The sequence below is a fragment of the Larus michahellis genome, chromosome 6 (genome assembly GCF_964199755.1).
Source record: "Larus michahellis chromosome 6, bLarMic1.1, whole genome shotgun sequence".
In the NCBI taxonomy this organism is placed as follows: Eukaryota; Metazoa; Chordata; class Aves; order Charadriiformes; family Laridae; genus Larus; species Larus michahellis.
Genome location: NC_133901.1, coordinates 61,484,610 through 61,499,643, shown reverse-complemented (window position 1 = coordinate 61,499,643; position 15,034 = coordinate 61,484,610). Strand labels below are relative to the sequence as shown.

The 15,034-nt window shown below is 46.7% G+C and overlaps 1 protein-coding gene across 4 annotated transcripts in view; it reads left to right on the top strand.

Annotated features, from left to right (window-relative positions):
• Window positions 1–6,019: 6,019 nt before the first annotated feature.
• LOC141745444 (VPS10 domain-containing receptor SorCS1-like) overlaps window positions 6,020–15,034 on the top strand; it is a 306,057-nt gene continuing 297,042 nt past the window's right edge. For all 4 annotated transcript variants that reach the window (XM_074593201.1, XM_074593202.1, XM_074593199.1 and 1 more), the window contains exon 1: window positions 6,020–7,271. In XM_074593201.1, the coding sequence (XP_074449302.1) occupies window positions 6,651–7,271 (621 nt within the window). In that variant the 5' untranslated portion in view covers window positions 6,020–6,650. The remainder of the gene's footprint in view (window positions 7,272–15,034) is intronic.

Below are 15,034 nucleotides of genomic sequence, written 5' to 3'. Positions count from 1 at the left end.
CCTTCGCCTCCTCTTCTCCAGGCTAAACAAGTCCAGCTCTCAACTGTCTCCTTGTAGGTTGTGTGCTCACCACCTTGGTAGCCCTCCACTTGGTAACCTTCCTCAGTTTCCCCATGTCCCGCTTGAACCCCGCTTGAACTGGGAGCCCACACCAGAAACAGTACTCCATGTTCAGCATCCCCAGTGCTAAGGAGGAGATTATAATTTCGTCTGATCTCCTGATGATGCTTTTCCAAAGGCAGATGAATGTGCAGTTTGCCTTATTTTCAGAGAGAACATTGTTGTCTTCTTGGCCCCCAGTGCAATCCGCAGACCTTTTCCAGTCAGTTGATTCTCAACCTTTGAGACTAGCTGTCCAGCCAATTTTCAAACTTCTGTCTATTGCTTCGACCTGCCCATACTTCCTCAGTTTACCATGAGACTGCTCTGGGAGCCGGGGTTACAACAGTCAGCTATTTAGTGACAGAAGACAAGCAGGTTGGTCAAGCATTATTTGCTTTTGCTAAAGCCATTTTCATTTTTCCTGGTTATATTCTTGCCTTTCGTGTGGTTGGAAATATCCACAGCATACATTTCAGTTATTGATGGCAAAAACCTTCTGGGTATTATGGGGTTGCTTTAAAACAGTCAGGATGAAATGTGACAATTGCTGGGTCATCCCTGTGGTTATCATTCATACTGGTGGTGGTGAATGACTTGACTGCGAGATACACCTCAGGCTTCCTCCTTCAACCAATGTTTACTAGTTTAAAAGTTGTCGTAATGAAGCTCATTCTAGCTGTGAGTTCCAGCTCAGTTTTTTCCTCAGCTGGGAGCTCAGGGCACCAGCTGAGTACGTGCAGTCCTGGCGTAAGTGCAGTCCTTGCAATTCTGCTTTACGCTCAACTAAACTACGAAACCCAGCAGAATCTAAGACCAGATTTTCAGGGCAGCTTTCCAGGTTTCTTAGGCTGCAAAAGCTGATCAAGAGAGAATGCCAGCTGGGAATTTCAAGCAGAAGATTTTCTCAACGACCGTCTTCTGTGGCCTGGGGTGTTTTCGGCTCCTAAATCCCTTGGTAATCCCTGACAGGGGAGCAGCACTCAGGAGCGCAGGGTGGCAATGGGTTGATGTCTCCAGATCACAAGGGGAGAGGATCACTGGACCAGTGAAATGCAAGGCCAGCACAGAGGAGCAGACGTCACTAGAGAAGAAATGGGAAATCCCAGGATCTATAGGCATAGTGGGAAAGAGGGCTGGATTCAACGTCAGTGTGGGTGTTGTGCAGCCACGCGAGTATTGCTTCAGCACGTGACTGGGAATACAAGCTTATTTGGGGGGATCACGCGCTCCCTTCCTCCCATGGCAAATCCGCCCTTGGTTTATCACTGAAATCATTGTGCAAAGCTGGCCCACGAAGTCTCCGCAGCTGTAAGAGCAGGGAGGAGGTCCGGACCCACAGAGTAAGATGCGGAGTCTGTGCCATGGGTATGAGGTTTGCCATCTGTGGTGGGATGATGTGAAAACCCTTTGGAACCAGAAGTGGAAGTGAAACAGAGGAGCCTACATGAGAGATTTTCCAGAGGAGGAAGATCCAGACAACTCCTATTGTCCCCAGAGAGCTGCTGGCTGATAAGCATCACCAGAAACTTCAGTATAAACAGTGTTTTAAGGAAAAATTGGCACCAGGTATGGGGGCTGAGTACCTTTCTGTACTTAGAAGCTATCATGCTGATCAAATCTCCTTGCCACCCAGCTCTCCTTGCCAGATAAACTGCTCTCTGAAATCTCCATCTCAGGATTCAGCAAAACAAAATGGCTCTTTAAATTACAAAGTGGCAAAGTCTTGCACTTTTTTTTTTTTTTGAGATTACTTTAAACCTCAGTCTTTGCAACAGGCTGCAGCAAGAGGGAGTAAAAGAACAAAAAGCCCTTGCTGTTAATATTTATGGCAACTAAAGCAAAATCGCATCACATTTGCAGATGAATGGGAGCCCCTGTTAAAAGCTGCAGCAGCTTAATTTTGGGATGGCACTGGTTTGGGGCTTGATTGTCTGGAATAACAAAGGAGAGCTTTCATGTTAATTAATTTAGAGGGATTATTAGTGTTAAAAATAAATAGTTCAATCACCTTTCCAAAAATAATCGGAGGGAGGGAAACGAAATTCAGTGGAAAGAAGCTACAGATTTTATTTCAGTTCCGGATTCTTTGCAAATAATTTTTGTGTGCCAAATGCATTGCTCCTGCGTGAGGTCCTAGGATTTACTTCTGATAATACCTATGTAACAATTATCTAAATATTGCTACAAAACAAGCCACATAGGTAAACAATTTCAATTTGTTCAGTGAAATAAGATGTTTTGATGTATATAATTAGTCTCTAATTTATTTAAAGAATAAAGTATTCAGAACCTATTTAGAAAAAAAAAAAAAGATCTCTTTGTGATATTTACAGTTGAGAGCCATCATTTCTTTTTCCTAAGGGAAACTGCAACAAGCCCTGTTGTATCCTGATTTGTAATTATTTTTTTTTTCAAAGAGAGATTCCTTTTGGAGGAATTATGTGTAATGTCGAACTACAGTATTCATCACACACCGTGGCTTGATAGGAATCAATGGAGCAGTGTTCTTCTTGGGCTCCCTTCATTACGCCGTCTTTACAGAGAAAACTCATGATTTAAAATGAGTGTGGATTCACAAAATCTTGATTATACAAATATTTACTAGGGAAAGATTATACTGCTTAGCCTAAAAGACATTCAAGTGCAAGATAGACCAGGCTATGTTATGCCTCTGTCCTATATTGAAAACTCAGCTGGTTAAACCCACCCAATTCTGTTTCTTTCTCTCCATCCTCTTTCATTCCTCTTTCTCCCATGCCACTTCATCTGTCGTGCAGGCTCCATCATCTAGCATTTTTCAGAAGACAGGAATCCTGTGGAGCCAGGAGTTGTCTCAGGACCACATTTTCAAAAGTAGTCTCTGATTGTGAGTGTGAAACACCCTGGAGGAAAGGATTCCTGCAGAATTATTGAAATAATTGTTGTAAGGATTTATATCCTTGACCAAGCCCATATTTCCACCTGTCTCTGAACCCGCCCGGTCCCCAGTGAAGATTTGTGTACTCAGTCGCGTTTCCTTCTGTTCCTGCTTCTCTTCTCAGGGATATATAAATCCTTAAGAAGACGCTTGCTCCACTGCATCAGCTACCCAGAACTGGTATCAACTCCTTTCACTAGATTCTTGCTTGTGAGCCCAAAAATGAGAATGTCCTCAAACCATCTCATGTCTATGCAAATCTCTGCCTTGGCAGTTCCTCCCTGGCAAAGAAGAACACCCCCTGTCACCCTGCCACTGCTTATCCTGGTAAAGAGTAGAGGCTTAAGAGGCCAGCTGAGACCTGTATTTTTCATTAGCTCTCATATCATCATGTCTTATAGTGCCAACAATTGTCTCCTGTTCCGCAGCTCCCAGGGCTTGCTCCTCTCCCCTCCTTCAAGGCAATATTGGCTGTGTGAAACAGAAGAGCACTTTCTGATCAGGTAGCATAGCAGCTCCGTTGGAAAACACATTCTCGTCAGGGGTTGGAGCTGGACACGGGGTGTAACATCAGATCAGGCGTAACCTCAGGTCAGGCTACCCAGGGGCACAGCCTTTCCTTTCTCGTAAGCACAGCCATGGACTGCGGTCACTATGCGCCAGTGCTTCTTTTTGAGTACACGCATTCAGCCCCTCTCCAATGACAGCACAGGGGCTTACTGTAGCTCCCAACCCGGAAAGCTATCCCTTACATCAAAAAACAGGGGATTATTCTTTTGTGCCAAAGACTCTGGTTTCCTATCTCTGATGGCTCAATCATCACATCATCCGTGGCAGAAAGATGGCTGGCAACAAGATTAGATTATGGCGATTTAAAACGTCTCTCTCAGATAAGTGCAGACCATGGGTATTCAAAAGCACACACAATCAGACTGTAAAATTGACTACCACAGCATGCCTCAGACACCAAGAGTATAAATAAGGATTAGACAAATTTAGGGAAGACAGGTCTATCCATAGCTATTAAACATACAGGATCAGGTGCAATTTCTGCTGCCAAAATCTCCAAAACTGATGATTCATGGAAATAGGGATCAGAGAAAGGCTTGTACTGTACATTGCTGTCTTATATCCACCCACAACAAGGGAAATGCTGGAAAAAATGGCTGTGGTCACTGAATCCTCAGGTCGGATCAGGTATTTTCTCTCCATGATCGGCTTGTGCGCATTGGCTTGTAGTACACCTGCAGTGTATAAGGTGTGCTTTACCAGGCACATCCATATCACTCACTGGTCACTCATCACGGTCCAGAGATAATCATCTGCCTAAATGAGACAGGTAGACTTTTTTTCTCTCATTAGCCTTAGACGCTCCTTGGCATGCAAATCTCTAATACAATCCCAGGAGAAATTTCCTCTGACCTCTTATTAATTTCCGTCTTCCAAGTTCTTTTTCTGTTTCTCCCGCTCATCTCTGAATTTCATCCCTCTTTAAGAGACTTGTCCTAGGAAGGTGTCACTCTTTACTGCATCCTTTGGGACAGATCCATCTGGTCAATCTATTGTATAGAAGATGAAGGATTGGGTTGATAATAAGGCAGCTCCATCTCCAATCCTTGCTGCTTTGCTGATTGCACCGTGACTCAGTTTCCCTCATTAATACAAGAAGAGAAAAATTCACTGGCCTTTGTGAAGAGCTTTGGGCTTAGTAAAGGAAAGAAGTTGTTTAAGTGCAAAGTGTTAATTATTATTACCGACAGGCTGTAACTAATAGTAACCATTTAGCTGGGAGATATGGAAACAGGTATGCCGTTAATTGGTTTACAGTAGATTTAGCTGAGGTCTGGTGGTTACATTGCAGACAATCCATCTTTGTTGTAAGCAGCATGAAGTTATGCCCTTCCTCAATTGCTGTGAGTCTCCCTTCGCCTGTGGTCTTCTGCTAATATCCCAAGACGTGTCACCAGTGAGTATTTCAGTGAAATCTCTAGAAGAATGTGGAACAAATCCGTAAATCTCTTTCTGAAATGCCCTGCCAAAAAAATACAAAAAAGTCTTCCATGTCAGGAAGGAAACATTAAAAACATTAATTAAAAAATCAGCTCTCCTGGAAATCAAATGGGAATGAGCGAGAGGGTAGATGGGGATTGAATAAAATTCCAGTGGAAGAGCCTTTAATTCCCTCCAGTTTTAAAGCCCGTGGACACTTGCAAGTGCCTGTTAAAGCTGGGACCCCTGTCCTGCTGCGTGGCAGTCACCAACAGTGCTGCCCACAGTAAGGGACCAGCGGGTCCCACGGCCGGCAGAGACCAGCCCCTGCAATCAGGGTCTGGTGATCTCCTCTGGCCACCACCAGTGACTGCTCTGTGGGGAAGAGATCTGGTGAGAGACGAGCACAGCTCCTGGGGGAGAAACTGTTGGTCCTGAAAACGTGAGACAGCTAGAGCAGGAAGGGGTTTTTTTCTGCTGATAAACCAGTGGTGGGGAATCTCTCTCTCCCCCCTCTCCCACCACCAACTGCTGTCACTTCATTTCCAAAAGCTTGTCCCTGTCTCCATCAGCATTTATGTGACTACATCTCTGCCGCGCCTGAGTGATTTATCTAAACACCGGCAGCTACTGCAAATGACGGTACAGCGAAGCAAAGGCGGAGGAGAGAACAGAGGGGTAGAAACGCGCCCTTCCCTCTGTGAAATCAAGCACAGGTGCCTATTCCCAACAACTCCGGTGCCTTTACATCAGTCACAGGGGGAGAGAAAGGGACATTTCAGAGCCTGCTCAGACACTTAAGGCCACTTAATGGAATTAAAATATTTCCCCTGGAAATACTATACATACTTGTATGTGTGCTTATATGTATGTATTGCTCCTTCACTTCGCACGTGTGCTTCCAGCTCATGTGCGGTGGTTTTATTATGTCGGGGAGCAGGTTTTAGGGGTTTGAGCTGATGGGAAGCGCAGGGGAGGAAGGAATCAGATGATGTGAGTTTAAAACTTGGGGTAAGTCCTTCTTGGAGCGTGTGTGTGTGTGAGAGAGAGAGGGGGGGAGTGAGTAACCAATCACTCAGGAAACAGACGCGGGGCGTCCTGGCGGGGCGGCTGCGGGGGGGGTGGGGAGGGGGGGTGTGATGCAGAAGCGGCGAAGTGAGAGGGAGCAGAGAGAGAGCGAGCTGGAGAGGAGCGAGCGGTGACTCCGACAGAGGCAGCCGGCAGAAATCACCAGCCAGGATTTGCTCCTCTCTCTCTCCCTCTCTCTCTGATTTCCATTCAGCTCCTCCCCCGTGTGGTTGTGGCTTTGCCTTCCATCAAAAGCCTCATCAGCAACGCCAGTCTTGGAAGGGAGGGGGGGGGTGTGAAAAAAAAAAAAAAAAAAGAGGAGGGAGAAAAAAAAAGAGGAAAAAAGGAAAAAGTGCAAAAGAAGGAAAAGAAAACAAGGAAAATAAAAAGAGGGGGAAAGAAAGCAATCTCCCCTGCCCTCCGGCTGCATCTAATACAGCAGAGTCTGAAACTTTATGGAGTTCTCGCTGTGTTTACCCCGCGGCGGGTAGATCGGCAGCACCCTGCTCGCTCGCTCGCTCCTGCTCTCTCTTTCCTGCTCTTTCTCCCTCGCACTCATCAGCAGTCAGCAGCGATGGAAAAAGTTGCTGGCTGGTACCCAGCCTGGCACGTTGCTCTCCTGTACTGGACATGGCTTTTCCTCTTCACTTTTGGCTTTACCGGTGCAGAAATAACTTGCAGATCCTGCCATTCCCAGGTGAAGCTGCAGCAGCAACATCCGCAGCAGGGATTATTAATGCATTTGAGGACCGACAGAGGAGAAAAGGAGCAGAGGAGGTTCCCGGGGGAGAAGGGAGGTGAGAGAGGGCAAGGGGCCGGGATGGAGGCGGAGGATGCCGGGCTGCAAGAGACCCTCGCCTCTGCTCCGGCGGGGACGAAATTCAGCGGCTGGGAGACCCGGCGATTGACGAGGGAGCCGGAGAAAGCGGCCGGGGCGAGGCGGCCCCGAGCGGCGGCTCCCGCCGAGGACCATCCCCCCCGCGGCCGGGGGTCCCTCCCGGGGGGCGGCCGGCCGGGGTCGGTCCGGCGGCGGCGGGGCCGCATCCCGCGGGGCGCGGCGGGGCGGGAGCCGGGGGAAGCCGGCGCCGCCCGCTTCGGGCTGGAGGAGCTGCGGCTGGGCAGCACCACCTTCGCCCTGGCCGGCGACTCGGCGCACAACCAAGCCATGGTGCACTGGTCGGGGCACAACAGCAGCGTGAGTACCGCCGCCGCGGGGGTGCGGGCGGAGGGGGGGGAGCTTTTGTCCTCGTTTTCCATTTTTTTTCCTTCTTTTTTTTTTTTTTTTTTTTTTTTTTTTTTTTTTTTAACGGGGGGTGGGGTGGGATGGGGGATGCTGGGTTTTTCTTCTCCTCCGAGGGGGGAATTTTGCGCCTCCGGGCGCCGGGGATTGGCTTCGCTTAGCAGTGTGCAGTGGGGCAGAAGTGCTTCAAAAGGGCCATTCTTCCGGAGGAAAAAAACTTTCCGCCGCCCGCCCGCTGAGCACAGCCCCCTCCAACTCCCTTCTCCTTCACCCTGGAGGCAGAGAGGGATAAACCAGAGCACAGCCCCCTTCTCCCTTACCCCTGGGGGCAGAGAGGGATAAACCACTGCCACTGCCCGCGGCAGGGAGGCGAGAGGTCGGTCTGGGGGGGATCCATCCTCCCACCCTGCCTCTGCTCCCAGGGTAACCCCTGCCGGGAGCCTGAGGTGCGAGCAAGGCCTGGGAAAGCCTCTTGGTGCTGCTCCTCCTCCTCCTCCCGGCCCTGGTGGCCCACGTCAGCTCAAGGGCTCATCCCCAGGCCCTGCTGATGGGGAGATGCTGGAGGGCTTGTGGACTTCGTTTCCACGGTGCTTCTGTGCAGGGGATAAAGCTGCTTTTTGCCTCTTGTCACTGAGGTGTTAAAATGAGAGAGCGCTCGCCTCCTCCCCGTAACCTGGACCTTTCTCGTGAATAGCAGCAGAACGGCTAGTACCTGAGCCAAGCAGAACAAAACCAGGCAGAGAAGTAGGTGACTGGTTTCCAGGCTGGAGCAACAGTCGTGACATCAAAGTTACCAAGTTAACTTGAGCGCTGTATCCCTCCAGCTTCCACTGCAGAGATAACCTGGAGCCGGAGGGCTGTGGCCTGGGGAAGGCAGAGTGAATTTCCTGGCATGCTTTCTGCCTGCCGTTAACCCTGCTCGTGGACTAGCAGAAGTGGGGGGATCTGTCTGAATGCTCCAACTTCCCTCACTTTGCCTCTTAGAGACAGCAAGCAGAATGCTAATAAGAGAGAAAGGGATGCCGGCACAACACAGTCGTTGCCCATACAACTTCCCAGGAGCAAGGGGGACTCCTTTCTTAGAGGCTTTTCTGCTCTAAGGTGTCTGCAGCTGTAATGCCAGAAGGTTTCTGGCTGCTTGGCAGAAATCCTGGGCCTCCCTTTCAGCTTTTAGTACTAGGAGCCTAGTAACATTTTGAAATAATGGTCTAATCATTATTAATTCCCTGTGGTATAGATTGTATTGAGGTATATCACAGCCACACAATTTAGAATTACAGTGGATGTCATAAGCACCTCGCTGTGGGGTTCAGCCCTAGTTAATTGGGACATGGTTTTATGGTCGCATGCGAAGCTTTTTAATCAGTTAATTGACAGAGGAATACTTGTCATCTCCGTTTTGAAGGACTTTCCCCTTTCTTCACAACTCGGCTAGCCTGTCTCTTACGTAGTTGTGCAAACAGAAGCTGCCTTGTAGGAACTCAGGTCTGTTCATGCAAATTGCATTGAGGCTGATGCTGGTTTAAAGTGACCCATTTGCTAAGAAAAACATGATGTAAAAAGTCACCCAGTAGGCATCAGGTTTCCTGGTCTGTCACTGCAATTATGTTTAATCTGTACATTTATCAAGGCACATATATTGTTATTGTATATGTGTTTTGTTATACATGTGCTCAGGTATACATTTACATGTATACGTGTTTCTGCCTGCTCTGGTAGTATGGACTTTTAATGGTAGAGAATGATTTACTTTCTGTGCGTTTTGGTGTACAAATGCTTTCAGGGAGCTGTGGGGAAATAATTTGCTGCTGTCCTTCCCAAAGAGCTGCGGGTTGCATTGCGTTCGGGGAGATTATGCTCCCACCTCTCTGCTGGGGGCTCTGGCAGTGCTGTGCTATTTTACGCTGTGATTGCATCCCCTTCGCCATGCTAAATGAAGCTGGAGTCCAGCAGGACTTGGATACACGACAGGCTTGTCCGGGCTCAGCTGAAGCAACGGTGTGTGTTCAGTAGGTCGCCCAAAGTGGCACCAACTCGATGTCTCTGCCTGGAGGTTTGGGGCGCTCATCTGTGAAGAAGCCAGGACTGGGAGGGGGTTGAGGTGAAATCCTTCCTTTAGGGTACAACGTATGTAGTTCTGCCTGTGTGAGGGTGGCAGAGGATCCCATGACGCTGGTTGCGAGGGATGCTGTGTAACCCCGGTGCCCTGGCTGGTAGTTGCTGGGTTCCTGCCTGTGTTTCCCTGCCCTGGCAGGGGGATGCCACACACCTCTTCACATTTTCATTCTTATGTGCTCTGTAAGTGCTGCTGTTAAACAGCTTTTTCCTTTCACCCAGGCACAGGGGCACCATGAAGATGGTCATAGTTTGCAGTATCTGTGTGAGTACAGGAAAAAATCAAAAACAAAGCTCAAAATATTTGAGATCCCTTTAGATGGAAAAGCTGGAAAACTAAAGCACTGTCACCGCCAAGAATCAGTGTACCTGATTCTGCCAGCCTCAGAGTGGTTCCCTGTGTCCTTATTTTGGTAGTGGTTTGGATATAATTGCAATGGTTCTGACGGTGGAGAAGGGACCCCTGAAAGGACTCCTGATTTCTGTAAGGGGTTGTTCTCCATGTTTGCAGCTTCTTTCAGGCTTGGCCATGATTTCATGCTGAGCGTGTGCACCATCTAACCGATGGCATTCTGCTCTGAGGATGAACTCGCTGTATGCTCGGCCACAGGTAAACCGTAGTCCAAGTCACCCAGGTATATCTCCACCAACATAAATTGTCTTACGTCAGGGATTATTTTGGCCCATCAATGACTTTAGGTACGCTCTGGACAGCTTGCCGTCCAGCACAATATCCAGACGTTTGGAGTGTGCCCAGCTCACATCTGTAGGGTCGCACTTGTGAACTAATCCCTCCTGTCTACCTTGGCTTTTTCACTGGTGGAGTCAGCAGGAGCTCCCCAGAGGAGAGCAGAGGTGTAGAGAGCCTGGGTTGTCAGGTGACTGATGAGGATGAAACCGGGAGTGTATCCAGTGTTGTATTAAAACACAGGTGGGCTTCAGGTTCTCTCTGACTCCAGTGGAGGTGAGCGAGGCCACACAAGGCCATCTGTCATCTCCACAATCCTGAGCTCTTTCAGTCTGAAAAACAGAGAAGAGCGGCTGCAGTTAAATTGGGTGCTGGAAATGGTCTTTGGCTTGTACCTAGTCCCAGACTGTCTGGGAATGATCCAGGAAGGTGTTAACTGGCCCACGCCAGCACTCTGCCTGGAACCATTTTGACAGTATAATAAAAGTATGGACTACCGAGTCTGTGGCTGTGTCCTGGTATTGCTTAATTTACCTGCACTGATATACATCCTGGGTCTTTCCACTTGTCTCTGTAGAAACTGGAGTAAAAGATCGTATGAGATAAAATCTTCCTCGAATCTCTGGTACAAGACACACAAGTGGGATCTCCTGCCTTTTTGCACCACCGAGAAATGTCATCATCGGTGTGGAAATTGGCAGGTTTCCTAGATTGCAGAGATATCAAATGTGCTTCCTGGTGTGGTTTATCCAAACACTGTAGAAGGGAGTCCCCATAGCTCCCTTACCGCTCTGTTTTACACTAGGAGAAAACAGCTAGCAGAGATTTGTGTGTGGAGCAAAAGACAGACTTGGTTTTAATGGAGAGAAGCAAATCTCTCGGAAACGTCCATTATGAGCATTTGGGGTACAGATGGTTCTCAGACCTTACAAGAAACCAAGACTGCTTCTGTCCTAGCCTGGCTTGGGGTGAGATTAGTGCCTTACTTGTTCCTTTGAAAGTACCCTGGAGAAATAGCAAACAAATTGGAGGAGGTCAGAAGATAAGGGAGTCTGAGCAAGAGCCTTGATGCTACAGCTTGTGCTGTATGTGCACGTATGTGCTATATGTGGTGCTGTGTAAGGAAAGCAGCATGGGTTTCACATTCACTTAATAAGGCAGTTTACTTCTGCCTTGCTCTGGACAGAACAGTCTCCTGGGCTGCTGTAGGTTTCAAAGCGTTTGGCAAAGAATTTGAGCATGTACCCTGCTGCACAGCTGGGGATTGGCTTTTACATGGCCACGGTACCTTTAAACAGCTGGTTCAAACGTCTGTGATTTACGTGGCTGGAAAGACAAAGCTGAGCTTCTCCTAGGTCCTCCACAATGGAAGATCCTCAACAGACTGATGGAGATGGAGTCTGGACCAGATGCAAAACAACCATGGCCAGACAGGTTTTATATTCCATCCACAGTAGAAAATCAATACAACTGATGGGTCCAGTGCAGGATGAAGCCTGCAAGGTCGTCATTGCTGTTGTCAGGCGATTACACTAGACATCAGGGGAAGAGTTAGGTCTCTTATGGGAGAGCTTTTAGGCAAGATGAGACTCTACATTAGGTACTACTTGAAAGATTTTACTTGATGTTATTGACAGAACAAACCGAGCACAGGTAAGGCAAAATAACAAAGCACCTATATATGTCCAATGCACTGTAACCTGTTGTTGGGTTTTCAGATGAAGCATTCAAACCTACTTTATAAATAAGGAACTTCAAGAAGGGTCGACGGCTGCAGCAGGTACTGCATCCTACAGCTACAAATGGATCATACTGCGTCTTAAAACCAGTTGGGTTTCTTTCAACCCACCCTCCTATTGCCTTCTTCCTTTTACTATGGCTGTTCCAAGCCTTAGTCTTCTGGTTTTTGGAAACTTCTGTTTGATTTCTGTTCTGTTGGGAAATTTAAATTTTTTTTTTTTTTTTTTTAATTTGTACATGTGCTTTTTAATTAAAAGTTATTTTCCGTCCCTGGCACTTATGCCCCCTGGAATTATTTTACAGGCAGTGATCATATTCCCTTTCAGCCTCTGGTTTGCTAAATCAACCAAGCACTGTTCTTTCTGTATCCACGTATAAGACAGATTGTGGAAAGTGAACTGTGAATTTCTAGGAGTCAGGCCCCCGAGAGCTTGAATTTGAATCAGATTTTTGCTTTTGATGAACACAATTCCATGCAGATGACAACGAATGTATTCCCTTTTACAAGTGAGGCAGTAAAGGCATGGCAAAAGTATCTTAAATTGGCAGTGTTCCTCTGTCCAGACCAGAACTGGGGTGTCAAAATCAAAATGTTACTTTTCACATTTTCTCCCTCTGAGGCTTCTTTGCTCAGATGCTGAGTTCATGCAACTGGCTGTAGCTGGTACCCCCTGTCCCTCCCTTGCTGGCAGAGCTGTGGCTCCAATGTGAAACTGCTAGGGATGGAGGAAGAACCTGCCGGTATCAGCCTGTGAGTGACCAACATCACACTGTATGACACTGCGCTCATTGTTCGCTTCCTCCCAAGGCAATTGCATTATTATAAAGGAGGAGTTTTAGGGAAATGAATATAACTGTGGAGCCCAGAGCCAGCTGCGTGGTAAGACCCGTGGTGAGGAATGACCCCACTGTCAGTCGCTTTGCATTTAGATTGGTTCCTAGGGTGCAGGAAACAGGTCCCAAAAAAAGATTCATCTGAGAAGGATGACTGCATTAAAATGCTTCAGTGAGATGTAGTATGTATTGCTTACATATTACAACAATATATAACAGTATTAATAGTAAAGCGCACCAGATGCTGAGACTGTTTCAGGCTAATCTCTTGCTACAGCTAATGAGAACATATTTAGGAGGGGCTGAGTAAAAAGAGAGGAAACAAAAATGGAGATTTAAACCAGAAAAAAAATCAAGTCAAATTAAAGTATTGCTAAAAGTCCCTTCTGTTTCAAATTTTGGTATTCTGAACTAGATTGTTTACTGTGTATATCATAAAATAGTTTACATCCATTCTAGATATGAGTCTTCCTTTAAAAACAAGCCTTCAGTGAGAGAAAACACCAGAAAATTTCCTGTAACTTTGAGTAGGACTTTATTTCTTTAACCAGAAAGTTTTGAGTGTTTTTTTTGTGTGTGTATGATTTGGCAAAAATTAGTCAAAAGCTGTAGTATTTTTTCTGTGTTGCAATCCATCTCTAGATATATTTCTTAACTGGCTACAATGTAGGCTTTTCATATACAGAATACAAAATAGGATACGTGGGAAATTGTTCATAAGAATAGCCGTGCGCTGAGAAAAAGCAGTGGGTGAAAGAGAATCCGTGAGGAGTAGAAGAAAGCCTTGTCATTGTGTGAACCTGGTGTCTGGGAAAGAGTTCTGGAGATGGTGTGGAGCTTCCACCTGGACTGACATGTGGGATATGCAAATCCCATCACGAGGGGAGATTAAGGAGAATAATGGAAGAGCTCTGACAGTTGCAACTGGTATTCACGCAATACCAAGAGGCTATAAACGGTATAAAGCAATAGGGTTACAGTTTTCAATCTTCTTAATACTGTACTTTATAACAGAAAAGGGTTTTCTGCCTTTCCTCCCAACTTCAAATAAGACTTTTGTATTTCTCTGACCTGGCAATCATGATGAGGTCTGTCCAGAGGGGAAAGCAAGGAGGTCAGGAGTCCTCAACTCATTCTGGAGAGGTGAAAGACCGTTCTGACCCGTCCTGTTGTGTTACGGCTCTACACATGAAGGGCTGCAAGATTAGCATTGGCCTTGGACAGTCTTGTGTCCTCTGGGCCTTTCTTACTATGCCAGACTGAACACAACGCTCACGTTGTGCAGAGCTCCAGCGAGGTGAGTGCAACTGCCCCATCAAAGACCTCTTCCCCTGGAAAATGCTGTTCTAGCTTGGCCAGAGCATTTCATAGTTTCACACTGTTTTCTTTTTGATCCCAAGGCTCCTCAGAAACAGCCCCAAACAAGCCAAAATCTTGAAAGTTTAAATGTAACATTTTTTTCATTGCTTTGTTTCAAGGCAGCATTTTTTGGGCTTCCAATTCTTTTATTCTGTATTTAAAAAAGAACCAGTGACACAAAAGCCTCAATTAATTGTCCCACGCGGAGGCATCTAGTGATATTTGAGATGGTCTGGCCTCTAACTGCTGCTTCACAGGGCAAGGGCGTCCTGTGGGTCCCGCGTCCTACCTGACGCCCAGGCCTGGGAATGGTTGAGCACCTCAAACCATATTTGCCTGAGTTTGGGTAACTGATGTTATCATAAAATCTATCTGTGCTGGATCCTGTTCGTCCAGAACCAAATCTACATTCAAGTTTTCATTTCATAGGAGGAGGAAAAAAAAATCAGACTGACACAAGGCACTTCTTTTCTCTCATTTTATTTTTATATCTGGCCAGCAAACCAAAAAATCAATGACTCCCGCAGCTCTAATTGACATTTCTATGTTAAATGAAAATGGGCCTTGATTCGAATTCAAATGGCAGCATTGGGTGACAGACTAATTATTTTGGAATTTTAAATGCATATAAAAGTTGATGCAGTAAAATGATTTTCATGCCGCTTGCAATTTTTTTGGCTGTCTCTTAAATCAAACAACAGTTAACATGAGAGCCCTTAATCCCTAATTCTCAGTGCCGGTAACATAATAACACTTTTACTTGGTACCGCCCTTCCTCTCCTTGAGGAACATAAAAGGAAACTACTTTGAGAAGGAACAGGGTATTTTAGGATATGTCCTAAAATGTAATACCTTTCTTTTAGAGGGTTTCCAAGAACTTAATTTGACTTCACGTCGCGCCCCTAAATAGGGGAGTGATGTTCTCATGTGATAGCACACCGGGATTCAAAGCTGCCCCTGAACTTCAGCCCCGTGTGCTGCC